At 32.5% G+C, this 13,669-nt stretch overlaps 1 protein-coding gene across 3 annotated transcripts in view; it reads right to left on the reverse strand.

The window, feature by feature from the left end:
• arhgap45a (Rho GTPase activating protein 45a) overlaps window positions 1–13,669 on the reverse strand; it is a 28,418-nt gene that overhangs the window by 9,399 nt on the left and 5,350 nt on the right. For 2 of the 3 annotated variants that reach the window (XM_016286959.1, XM_016286957.1), the window contains exons 3-12: window positions 8,194–8,340; window positions 7,778–7,862; window positions 5,975–6,047; window positions 4,420–4,492; window positions 3,772–3,906; window positions 3,560–3,621; window positions 2,954–3,064; window positions 2,203–2,283; window positions 1,896–2,075; window positions 1,107–1,244 (exon numbers count right to left, since the gene is read on the reverse strand). In XM_016286959.1, the coding sequence (XP_016142445.1) occupies window positions 1,107–1,244; window positions 1,896–2,075; window positions 2,203–2,283; window positions 2,954–3,064; window positions 3,560–3,621; window positions 3,772–3,906; window positions 4,420–4,492; window positions 5,975–6,047; window positions 7,778–7,862; window positions 8,194–8,340 (1,085 nt within the window). The remainder of the gene's footprint in view (window positions 1–1,106; window positions 1,245–1,895; window positions 2,076–2,202; window positions 2,284–2,953; window positions 3,065–3,559; window positions 3,622–3,771; window positions 3,907–4,419; window positions 4,493–5,974; window positions 6,048–7,777; window positions 7,863–8,193; window positions 8,341–13,669) is intronic. The other variant, XM_016286958.1, reaches the window with a different exon arrangement.

A 13,669-nucleotide genomic window follows, 5' to 3' on the forward strand; every position in this document is an offset into this window, starting at 1 on the left:
TTTGTGTATATTATAGTACAGTACCAGTCAAAAGTTTGGACACTTTCCCATTCGTGTGTCCAAACATTTGACTGGTACTATATATAGAATACAGTATGTACATAAACAGAATATATATATATATATATATATATATATAACTTTAATTTGTTTATTGTAAAAGAAGTAAATAAATCTTATATACACTGCCGTTCAAAAGTTTGGGATCAGTAAGTCTTATGTTTTTAAAAGAAGTCTCTTCTGCTCATCAAGGCTGCATGTATTTGATCAAAAATACAGAAAAAAACAATAATCTTGCAAAATGTTATTACAATATAAAATAATGGTTTCTATTTTAATATCCTTTGAAATATAATTTATTTCTGTGATGCAAAGCTGAATTTCCATCATCATTACTCCAGTATAAAGTGTCACATGATCTTCAGAAATCATTCTAATATGCTGATTTATTATTAGAATTATCAACAGTTGTGCTGCACAATATTTTTTTGGAACCTGTGATACTTTTTTTCAGGATTCTTTGATGAATAAAAAGTTAAAAAGAACAGCATTTATTCTATATCTTTTCTAAATCTTTGCTATCACTTCTTAACAATTTAACACATCCTTGCTGAATAAAAGTTTTAATTTCTTTCAAAAAAAGAAAGAATAACATTTACTGACCCCAAACTTTTGAACGGTAGTGTATATTGTTAGAAAAGATTTCTATTTTAACTAAATCCCTTTTTAACTTTTTATTCATCTAAGAACCCTGAAAAAAGTATCACAGATTTCACAGAAATATTAAGCAGCACAAGAGATAATAAATCAGCATATTATACTGATTTCTGAAGATCATGTGACACTGAAGACTGGAGTAATGATGCTGAAAATACAGCTTTGCATCACAGGAATAAATTAGATTTTAATGTATATTAAAATAGAAAAACGTTATTTTACATCATAATAATATTTCACAATATTAAAAATTTTTTCCTGTATTTTTGATAAAATAAATGCAGCCTTGATGAGCAGAAGAAACTCCATTTAAAAACATTAAAAATCGTTCTGATGCCAAACTTTTGACCGGTAGTGTATATAATAAATATATAAGCTATGACTCTCACCGCTCGCAAGATCTGGTCCGTCTGTCTGATGAGTTCCTGGATCTGTTTGAGTACGTTCACCTTCATGTCCTCCAGCTCCTGCTGCTGTGTCGTGGCGTCTGCGATGCAGGTGCGATACGTCGCCTCGGCCTCCTCCGCCTGCGGACACAAACATATCCATCTTAAAGGGGATAGATATATCATGAAAACAAATTAGTCGACTTGATTGTTTTGCTGTTAGTGAAGGATGGAGCAATTAAAAACGGCAAATCACAGCCCATAAATACTTGTAACTTGGAATTGTTGCATCGATATTATAAAATCACCCCAAAATTAAGTTAAATAAATGAGCAATGATATCTTGAACCCTATTTTAAGTCATACATTCAGATTTTCATTGTGACATTATTTTCAAACTCATTACTGTTACGCATACTGACGTTATTGCATTACAATAAAAAATGTCTTCAATTGTCATGAAAATAATCTCAAAATCCTATGATCCTAAAAAAGTAACTATGCAATATTCTTTATGCAAAAAAAAAAAAAATACAGATAAGAATACATTTTACAAACAAAGTAAATTAAAAAAATTGCAGGGGGGAAAAAAATAAAATGATAATTAGAATAATTAAATTTAATAACAAAGATAAAATGTAGGGGATGATAAAGAGTGTGATGTTAATCTATTCAGCAATCTAAATGTTGGTTCCCTGCATGTGACCGCAAAAGCACAGTCAGAATGAACAATTCACACAAAATGTGTGAAATTAGCTCATGTTAGGTCATTTCCTGTTTGAGCTGGCTGACCTTGTTGCGTGCTTCCTCTTCCAGTCGCCTCTTCTTGTCCAGAGCTTTAGTGGTTGAGCCACTTCCTGTTCCGCTGTGTTCCTCTTCCACCTTATTGGCCACTGTCCGAGCTCTCTCGTACTCCTCACAGCGGCTCACGTACAGGTGACGTGCCTTACGCAGGTTACTCTCGGCATCGGCCTGATGAACACAGACACATACACCTCTAAATGCATTAACACAGATGCACATATTTAACTCATATATCTTTGATTTAGCAGGGTTTAGTTGAGTTATTTAGTTAGCTGAGGGTGGACTGAAGCTTTACCAGTTTTCTCTTGGCCCTCTGCCACTGCTCTTTAATGTCTCTGCGCTTCTTCTCATGTTCCTGCCTGCGCTGCGTCATGGGCTGAACAAGAAAAAGAGAACAAGAATGTTTTTTCATTTCATTTGTTAGATCCGCTTGGGTGAATCTCATAAACGCTGCCAAGAACACATCCAGGTCACTCAAAACCCAAAATAAATAAATGAGAAATTAAAATGTCATAAGGGAAACCGTATTAGAAATAATGCAAAAAAAACTCTTAATGATCCAAAAATTAGGCTTTAATTTTTTTTATATTAAATTAAATGTATTATATGAAAATATAATAGAATAATATAATACAACAAATGTATAATATAATATAATATAATAATAAGTAATAAACTTAAATACAATATTTATTGTATTATAAAATATAAAAAATATGTATAATTTACTTATCTAGATAATGCAAAAAAAATCTTAATAATCAAAAAATTGTATTTATAACATTAAAAATATAAAATAATACATTTATAATATAATATAATAAATTTAAATATTTATTTATTTTAAATTCAAATTAAATTATTTTAAATTAAATTTAATATAAAATAAAACTTTATTTATATAAAATGTAATTTAAATTATTTATATTTTATAAAAATATATATATTTTTTAATTCACTATTTTAGGTATTGTGTGGTGAAATGTGCCAAACTATTTTCACACTGCCATCCTGCTGTAATGTGTGTTCAGGTTCAGGTGTGGTACCTGTAGAAATGAGTGTGTGTAGATGTTGTTTGTGGCCTGCTGTAAACCGCAGCTCTGCTCTGAGTCCTGCTCGAGAGCCAGAGAGAAGATAGACAGCAACGGCATGTGTTCCTGAGAGAGAGAGAGGTGGACAAGATTGAGAAACCTCCTTTACTGTATGTACAGTAAGCATGTGACAAAACAAAAACAGATTCCGTATCACTTAAAGGAATAGTTGATAATTCTGTATTTAAATAAAAATTCTAACCCCGATTTTTCATTTTCTGTGGAACACAGGCGATGTTCACGCTGCTTTTTTTCAATAAAACAAAAGTTGACAGTAACTGGGGCTGACAGTGTGCAAAAATTACTAAAAATACCATAAAATTATCATAATTTAAAAACCGTCTATATGACTCGTATGCTACATGTGCTTGAACTGCACAGGTTTTGCAAATCACTTTTCAGATTTTTTTATGATAGTTTATTATGGTGTCTTTTAAGATGTTTTTGACCTTGATGACAGAATTCGTATTCTTTGGTGACTGTTTTACAACATAAACACTAGTGTTATTTCAATCTGCAGAAACACATTCTAACAAGCGCAAGGGAAGCACGCCGATGTACCTGAATGATGTTTTGTTTGCAGGACTGGTAGAGTCTCTGAAGACCTTTAGAAAACTCATTCTCTGTGAAAGAGAAAAATAGAGAGGTCCAGGTGGATGGCTTTGAAATGCATTCATATAAAGAGGTCTGAGTATATTACCGGAAACCATTTAGAAGAGAGACAGACACATGTGTTTCACAAACCACCAGACAGGGCAAGAAAATGGCATTACCGAGAGCGATTCTCTTGTCTACGTAGCTGATGATGTCCTTCATGTATTTGGCGATAGATTTGGCATAATTCAGAGCCGAGTCCACGCCGCCTTCACTGCGCTGCAGGAGAATATCAACTTCCTGTGGACTCACTGCTGACACACACGGTACACATCAGCCATCCCATATATGAACAAATAATAAAAATTTAAAAAATTAAAACATTTTTTTTTAAATAATATAATGTTATATTATTAAAATATTAAAATATATATTTATAATTTATATATATATATATATATACACTGAGCAGTATATACTATGTGAGTATTAACAATAAATGTTTTACGATGCATGTGAGTTATGTTTGGTTATCATTGCATAAATACATTTTTTATTTTTTTTTACATGTGATCAAATAATGAGTCAAGTTCTCAGCTCTCAGTTAAAAATCACTGTTGATATCACTTCCGGTCCCATTCATTACACTAGAGATGGAAGATCAAGCTGACTGCATTGCATTGTGGGATCTAGTTTCTGCACATGATAGAATATATATTGTATTCTGTGCATACGGTGCACACTATGCATACTACATACTTTCAAAAATAGTAGTTGGTCTGCTGTTCTATGCATTACTAAAGACAATAAAACAGCGATTCACTCACTGCAGTCCTGGTGGTCGTATTTTCCTCCTTCGGGACCCTGACCTGATGACACCCTGTACAGGTCCTCCATTGACTAAACACACACATGAAAGAGGCAGAGCTAGTTTTTACATTTTCGGTAATAATGTGCATTATGAAATTAAATTGTGTGGATTTTGATTTCGTGTTGATTTTGAGGCTGAGGTTAGAGTCAGATACATGTGGTGAGATGCAGTAGTGTATATATGACTTTCTTTTCTCAGGGCTGTGGGGTAGATTAGGTGCTTCCATTGGTAGTATTACTTGACCTTACAGCGTCTGAAAGTACTACTGAGGAGGCAGTAACTGAACACACTCTCGCCATCATACGCAACACTGGAAAATAATATGCAACTCTTTTGTCAATGTAGGGATGCACTGATATGAACATTTTGGCCGATACCGATAACCGATAATTCTTTAAATTTGAAAGCCGATATGTTGGCTGATAAATCTAAATCAAAATAATCGCTTAGAAATAATAGAAAATAGAAGTCATCCAGAAATTTTCAAGTTAAACTTTTAATAATTTAACAACACATTTACATGTTCATGATTCTTTGATGTTGGTCAATGGTCACATGACATGTAGGTAAACAAATAAAATATTTTATCTTTTCTTTGTTTCATCTTGGTTGCTTTTATTCTAAAATTATTCCTTTATTTTAATTTTACATTTTTATGATTTAATGAATTAGCTTTTCACAAATATGAATTATTTTAAATGATTAAATATTTAGCTAAATCCTGCTGTTTATTTCTAGTTAATAATTATTATTCAGATGTTTACTTTTTATTTATCATTTTATAGCAATGCAGACTCGAAGGATAATTAAAAAATTTGAAGATTTAAAAAATAGTCTTAATAACAATACTTCAATAAATTGTCTACAAGAATTTAACAATATAATTTTTTACACTCTAAATAAATAATTATAAACAATCTTTCAAATGCAAAAATTCTAACAATTTCTCACAATCATTTTTTTTATATTTAACTGTTCATCTAATTGTTTATTTACTCAAAAGCCCTCATTGTTTTTGCACCAAAAATTTATAAATTGTATCACTGAAGAGTTATATTTTTAAAATAGCATTGCCCCTTTAAGTATCTTCAAGTACTAAGCTACTTTTGTTAGTAGTTTGTAGTGCAGTCCTTCTTTAAAAAAGTTTCTTGACTAAAACTGAACTACTGTAAATAATGAGTAATCGCTTGGTAAACTACAGATTCAAAGTAGCATGACAAACACTGTTCAACTACTCTATGGTAAAGTGCATTTTAATGAAGGAAGTGCAACTTCTAGTTGTTTCTGGGAAATTATTTGAGTGTCTCTTCTGGACATTAAAACGATTATTTTGTCATCAGTGGCATTCTAAGAAGTGTTTCTTGAAGACTCGCGTCGTCAGGGACTCTGTCGAGTCTGTATAGAGGTGTGGAGGAAACAATTTGCTTGCAAGACAACGCAGGAAGCGACCCACACACACACACGCGCGCTTCCAACAACATCCGCACACACACACACACACACACACTCACCCTGCTCTTTTCTGTCGGCGGCAGGGACAGAAGAGTAGTGCTGTCAATCTCTCCCATCAACAACTCTGAAACACTGACAGAAAGAGAAAATACTGCTCAGATGCTGCTCTTTTGTAGCTCAGAAGTCATGAGAATAAGAGGTATAAAGCGAATGTGGAGAGCAGCTCAGATCATTTTGAGTTCATATTGAGATCTCTGACTTTTGCCTGCATACAATATACGGGTAAATCTGAGCACAGCTTGAGAAACTGTTCAGAAGATCTCTTCTGAAACTCTAGAGGAGACACATGTGAGACTATTGGGGCATGAGAAAAATCAGAAAAGTTTTGATTTCCTCTTCGTTTAATCTTTTGGATAGAAACATCTGAGATGTTAAAGAGATTTTGATCTTCTCTGTTCTTCTGTAATCGTTCTTAGATAAAATCTGTATTTGGATGCACAAGACAATGTTATGATGGGTAATGCAGAGCAGTATAAATTTCACATTTTAATAGGGATGCACGATATATCGGTCCACCATATCGGTATCGGCCGATAAATGTTCATTTTTACTGATATCGTTATCAACCCGATAAGAAAATTTGGCCGATAAATAATGCATTATTTCCTTCAGAGACACTTCAGATGCACAATGTTCACCATGATGGATTTTAATTGCTTGAAATATTATTTGAATCACTTCGAAAAGGAAAATACAGTTAAGTGCAACATGTGCAGGGCAAGTCTTTCATATAGGCTTCATAAAATTATAATGAGAACATGCAGGACAAAATAAAGTACACATTCTGAGTTACACATTCTGATTAGCACATAATTTAGTTTAAGTTCACTTGTGCATATGTTTATTTTTGTGCATATAAGTTTTATGCATTTGGCCTAATTAACCCGCAAACAAAGCACTTCAGTTTACTCGTGTTCATTTAGCTCTTCAGCTTCAGCTCGAACAGCAATGCTGATATCTGAAACAGTGGTATTAAATTAAGATGTTTCTTTTTCAAAATAGTTGATGCATTATGCTACTTTTAGTTTTATCTTAATATTTTCACCAACAATATGGTTTAATTAAAATAATTTAATTATTGTCCGTGCAAAGGCTATTCCGTTTTATTTATCCGTGGCACATGCATTTTGATTCTTTACATGCAAGTAATGTTGTCCAATGACTTGTTTGCATTATGCATTTTTATTTTAGATTTAGATTATTTAGATTTAGATTTATCAGCCAACATATCGGTTATCGGCTTTAAAATATAAAGAATTATGGGTTATCGTATCGGCCAAAATTTTTATATCGGTGCATCCCTCCCTACATTTTAAGAAAGTGAAAATGTCATGAAAGAATAAAAAAATTTTAAAAAGTGGTTTTAAGGGATATATATACCTGTGTGTGTGTGTGTGTGTGTGTGTGTGTATATGTATATATATATATATATTTTATTTATATAATTTATTTATTTTCAGGATTCTTTGATGAATAAAATTAAATATAAATATAAGTAAATATATATATATTACATTTTATAAAAAAATATATAATTGTTTATATATATATATATATATATACTGTATATACATAAAATATATTTATAATATTATATAAAAATGTTATATATATATATATATACATACATATATATAGAATTATAATAAAATTACACAATTACCTATATATATATATATATATATATATATATGTATCATATAATTATTATTTATTTAATTAAATTGAATATAATTGCATTTTAATTTATAATAAAGTAAATGAGCAGGTAATTTGTGTGAAAGCATTGCGTTGGGTCTTACTTGCTGCTGAACGCCACAGCAATGTTTTCAATGGCCTTCTCAAAGTCTTTCTTCTGAGCGTCAGTGGTGCCTTCATAACTGAACCCTGACAAACATGGAGAAGAGAACAACTTCACGGTCACAAACACATGCTTCTGCTTTGATAACAAATAAAACTAGAAGTGACATCACGTTTAAATGAAAAAGTGGAAACACCTGTATTTCAGTTGTTCATGTTTGCATAATCTACGTGTTTTTCCTTCATAAGATCAGATGCTGGTTGTGTGGTGACTGCTCGTATCTGATGTGGCTTTGCTCATCTGATGCTTGTGCTGAATTATTTGCTTCATGTGTTTGCGCTCACGTTTTGTGTGAGAGTTTGAGAAACCAATTACATGAGTTTAAAAGGATGAGTTTATCATGGCAGTTGGACTGACCTTTGACTTTTGAGATAAGAGTCCCTGCTGCGGTGAGCGTCTCCACAGTGTTCAGCAGAGGGTACGTGCTGATTACCTGCCGCAAAACACGCAGAACCTCCCCTAAACACTCGTGAACGGCCTGACTGCAGCGTGGCTCCTCTTTCACTGCAGAGAGATGAGAAAACATCATGATTCATTCATTTAGGGAGACATCAGCATTCGTGCATGGGAGTTTGGTTTGCTGTTTCAAACAAATGACTTGCTTTTTATATTTTTTATAAAATGCAATGGCATTCAGATCATTTTAAATGTGTATTAAGTGTCTAAATACTATGTGTAGCCACTGTAAATCACTCCAAACAGCTCTAACACTATATTGCCACATGTTAGGAAGTAGTTCTGCCTCTTAATTTCACCAAAACTTGACAGTTATTTGTCCACTTCCTACCCACCCACTCCCACAATGCACTTCATTCTGCTCAATACCACAAAAGGGAACTTGCACACATGCACTGATACTACGTGTATGATATTATGGTCATGAACTAATGATTTCATCAGGTTTAACAGATGTTCAGAGCCATGATACACTTTTTGACAAACTCAAGCCATTGTCTACAAAATAAATGTTTTAATGCATAAATCACAGATCTAGCTGAACAACTAGTTGCCACAGTTTGTGAAGTACTGAATCTTTGAAAAATAATCATATTGTATCTGATCAGCAACTTCTCATTAATGAGTGAAAGTGAAAAACTTTCAAAGTTTTGAATGTTTCCATGTTTACCCCTTTTTGATTAATTCGAAAAGTGAGAAATCTTTTCTTTTTAACTTTTTATTCATCAAAGAATCCTGAAAAAAAGAATCACAGATTCCAAAAAAATATGAAGCAGTGTCTTCAGTGTCACATGATCCTTCAGAAATTATTATAATATGCTGATTTGCTGCTCAAGAAACATTTCTGATTATTATCAATGTTGAAAACAGTTGTGCTGCTTCATAGTTTTGTAAATCAAAGTCATTGTAAATCAGCGTCAGTAGCCGTGAAACAAAGAAAACCTGGCGTTATCCCATAACGGTTGGGGAAAAGAGCAGGAGTTTGGCTGCTGGAACCGTATCCTTTTTAACAGGACAATGAAAGCTGTTGTTGTGCACGACAAAAGTCCTTGTGTGTGCGTCTGCATGCCTAAATGCATGCTCAAGAGTGTGGGTGTTCTTAAAAATGCAAAAAACACAAAGCAAAACACAAGAGTGTGACATTTCAAACAGTCGTTCCTCTTTGATGCAGCGCTGGAAATGCGACGGACTCCTACACACGTGTGTAACTCAGACTATTTAATATGCTGAGAAGGAAATACGAGCATGCAAAACTCCCTGCCGCGATGCCAGAGCTTTCTGGGTGGTTGCAAAAGTAATAGTAATGGTGATGCGAGTCACTGGTGTTTTACAGGAGAAAGTGAATGGAATGTTTTATGCACGTACATGTTGATGCACGCATGTCGTGCAGATCTGAACAGACTTCCCTCAAGCGCATTACTCAAACTGTCCACTGTCTGGCTCTTCTCAAATGAGTCTGCAGGTCATGAGTTGATGGCGAAGACAAACATCATGCCATCTTCCCAAAAAAGCCCCTACCTCTCACAGGCATCAACTTGTGTGTGATTAATAGCTGACTGCTGTCTTATGTAAGGAGAAACGGTGAAGACCTGTACAGTCCTGCATGCTGCAGTCGTTTTGTGGTGGTGAGCTGTGAATGAATCGCCTTCTGTGGCTTTTACAGAAGCTTCACTTCTAAGAAAATGTGATGAACTCCTACACACATGTGTGTAACTCAGACAAATTAACATGTTGTGAAGTAAACACAAGCGGTGTTTGCCCGTGCAAAACTCCCTGCCACGATGCCAGAGCGTTCTGGGAGGTTGCAAAATAGTAATAGTGATGCAAGTCACGACAACACTATGTGACTTCCCACAGGAAGATGATCTTGCTCAGAGTTTGCTCTTTCATTGCTCAGTTCTCTGTTACACTCTATTTAATATCAACTTCATCTCAGATGCCTTTAGGGCTGTCGTGATTCATCGATTTTATTCGACTATTCGATTTTTTTAAATCCTCCACTTCATTTTGCTCGTGTCGACTAACCGGCAAAATACCAGAAGTTGCACATTTGATGGACGAGAATCCATAAAACACATTATTCGTCTGTTTCCCAAGGCTACAGTTCTAATACAGTATATGCGCTTGAATTATTTACATGCGTGTAGGTTAAGTACATGCGTTACATGGCGGCTCCGTTCACAGGAACTGTTATCATTTACACGTGTGGAGCGTCTCAAACTCCATCTCTGCATGTTGTTGTGAGTTTGGGTTTATTATAACGTTCATCTGGGAACGCAACATGCGCCATTTCCTCAGATTTGTAAGGTAAATAATTTATAAATCCATGCAAACACAGGAGAATACATAGCGGTTTCAAAATAGAAGCTCAAACTCTCACTCTGTGTTTACACGTTTTGATGTCCACATATTCATTTAATTACAGTGGCTATAGCATTCTGTCCTAAAGAAATGGCCAAATATTAAAGATTAAGTGGACATTTGAATGAAATGGTGCTTGGTCAATAACAATCAAAACAAGGATTAGGTCGCACAGTAATGTGTAAAAACAATCGTCAGGCTGTTGGCGCCCCCTGCAGGCCTTTGTTGTAATGCGTAATGTACATTAGCTCTATTGTTTATAATACATTATGTATTTTAACAATTTTGTTCAATAAAACCATATGATTTCTTACTTTTGATACTTTATTTGAACTAATTATTATTGCCTCATTGCTATTATATATGTATTTTAATTCATTTTAAAGGCTATTGTTCACTTACATCTATTTTTATTACCACAAAAAAAATTATTATAATTATAGGGCACTAGGAAATCCATTTTATTTCCAAATTCAGTTTTTTCCATTTTCATTTTTCTATAATCTATTTTAATGGTTAAATTACATTTTATTCATCAAAAAGCCTGTCTAATTAATTGAGTTTTACTGTTTTATCTTTACCAAATTCTGTTTTCCATTATTTTCCATTAAATTTTAATAATCAAAAGCATCTCCAATTAATTGATTTAATTTTTTTTAAGTTTTTTTTCAGAAATACTGCACATTTACATTTTTTTCCTAAATAAATTCTGGTCAATAATATTTCTGGTAAATACTCCTTTAAAAAGTGTTTTTTTGATTATAATTGTATTATTAGTAGACCAGAACACGTGGATATGTTGTCATTCTTACACTATAATACTGAACTTTGATTTCAGGGATTTGGACTATGAGATGGACACTTGCTTCTTGCACTCTATGTTGCACTTTACTTTTGGATTTCATTTGGTTTCATGAAATATAGCTTAATAAAATATTCTTAAGTAAAATTGTAGATTTTTTGGTGGGAAATTAATCGTTTAGATTAATCGATAAATTAGTCGATAGATTAATCGAAATAAAAATAGTCATCAGTGGCAGCCCTAGATGGCTTTCCTAAAATTCATGAGGAAAAATCTGAATATTTTAATATACTACATTTTCTTTTGTTTGTGCTTTCTAAACTGGGGTTCTCGAGTCGATGAGAAGCTATAATTAACTAAATCATAAAAATAAAGATATTTAGATTATTTTGACCATTAAACAACATCAGAGAAACGTGAACATGCAACTGTATTGATAAACAGTGTATTTATGCGCTATGATATTTTTATTAGTATTTTAAATTAGCTTTCTTTTTTAGTAATTTAGTTTTTAGGATACATTTTTTATTTCAGTATACGATTTCAGTATACCCGTGAACACACAAATGTGTGGCTAAACAGTCTTATTTTAGTATTTTTTATATACTATTGCGTTTATTTATATTTTGAATTAGGTTTTATTTTCATTTTAATTATAGTTAATCTTTTAGAAATTTTGTTGTGTGTTTTTTGGTCTTTATTTATTTATTTTATTAATCAACATTATTATTTAGGTTTAATTTTCATTTCAGTTTCCGTTTTGTTTACCTGTTTGTCATGTGATCATTAACCAACATCAGAGACCCATGAACATGTGAATGTGTTGTTAAACAGTGTTATTTTAGTTTTATTTACATACTATAATAATTCTATTAGTATTTTGAATTCATGTTTTTCATATTTTCCATTTTAATTAAAAAAAAAATTTTTTTTGAAATTTTTTATGTGCTTGTCATTTTTTCTTTAATATTATTAATTTATTTTTTATTTTAGTTTCAGTTTTTATTTATTTACCTGTTTGTCATGTGATCATTAACCAACATTAGAGACCCATGAACATGTGAATGTGTTGTTAAATAGTGTTATTTTAGTATTATTGAATTAATGTTTTTCATATTTTCCATTTTAATAAAAAAAATTTTTTTTTTTGCAATTCTTTATGTGCTTGTCATTTTTTCTTTAAAATTATTTTTTTTAAAATCTGTTTTTATTTCCAGTTAGTAATTTTAGTGATTCACTCAAACTTACTGCAGTTAGTTGCCAAGGCAACATCTCTAATTTTCATTTAGTATATGCTTTTAACATTTATATTTCATTTTATTTTCAACATAAAAGCTGGTAACAGTTTTAGTCAACAATAATAACCCTGCTGTGAAATATTATCTTAAAATCTCAGGGACACTTCAAGAAAATATTTTATTTCAAAAAGGTTCGGCTGATTTGGGAATCCCTGGGTTGTGCCAGCCCCGACGGCTGAAATAAAGATTTGTCTTGAGATGACATTGGAAACATCACTATTGCAACTCTACAAGCAAGGCAGCTATTAACAGGAAGTAGAGCTTGTGAAAATAGTGACACTTTAAGGAAGTCCACAAGGCCTGAGGAGACTCAAATGACTTCTGCTCTTTATAAAGCAGACAGTGCTGACATGATTCATCTCTCTCCTGCCCTCTGCGCTGGATAAAATCAGACGAGGTGCATTGCATTTAGTTTACCAGACATGCAAGAGCTGTAGCGTTGGACATCATTATCTGAAGTTCTCATCTGATTTGAGGGGAATGAGTTCAGCAAGTAAAAGACTTCAATATCAGTCTGTTACTCACACCAAGGCTTCAGACGACTGGAAACTGACTACTGTTGTGATGCTGATTTGCATGTTTACTAGGGCTGGGTTTTGACACAAATTTCACGATTCGATTCGATTCTATTCAATATCGATTATTTTGGATATATATCACAGGTACAGTACATGCCAAATTTTCTCAAGGAAAACAAATCTCTCAACTAATGCTGTAAAAAATACATGAGTACTACATTACTATAATATTGAAGGTTAAAATTGACTGATTTGTTAAAATTACACTTAATGAAGTTTTTTAAATAATAAAGTTACAATTACATAATATTTCTACTTCAATTCGTTTTTTTTATATATAAACACAATGAAATTTGATGGATTTATTCAAACAAATTAAACATTGAAGAACAGTAAAA

Source organism: Sinocyclocheilus grahami, unplaced genomic scaffold, assembly GCF_001515645.1.
Source record: "Sinocyclocheilus grahami isolate Dianchi unplaced genomic scaffold, SAMN03320097.WGS_v1.1 scaffold216.1, whole genome shotgun sequence".
NCBI lineage: Eukaryota > Metazoa > Chordata > Actinopteri > Cypriniformes > Cyprinidae > Sinocyclocheilus > Sinocyclocheilus grahami.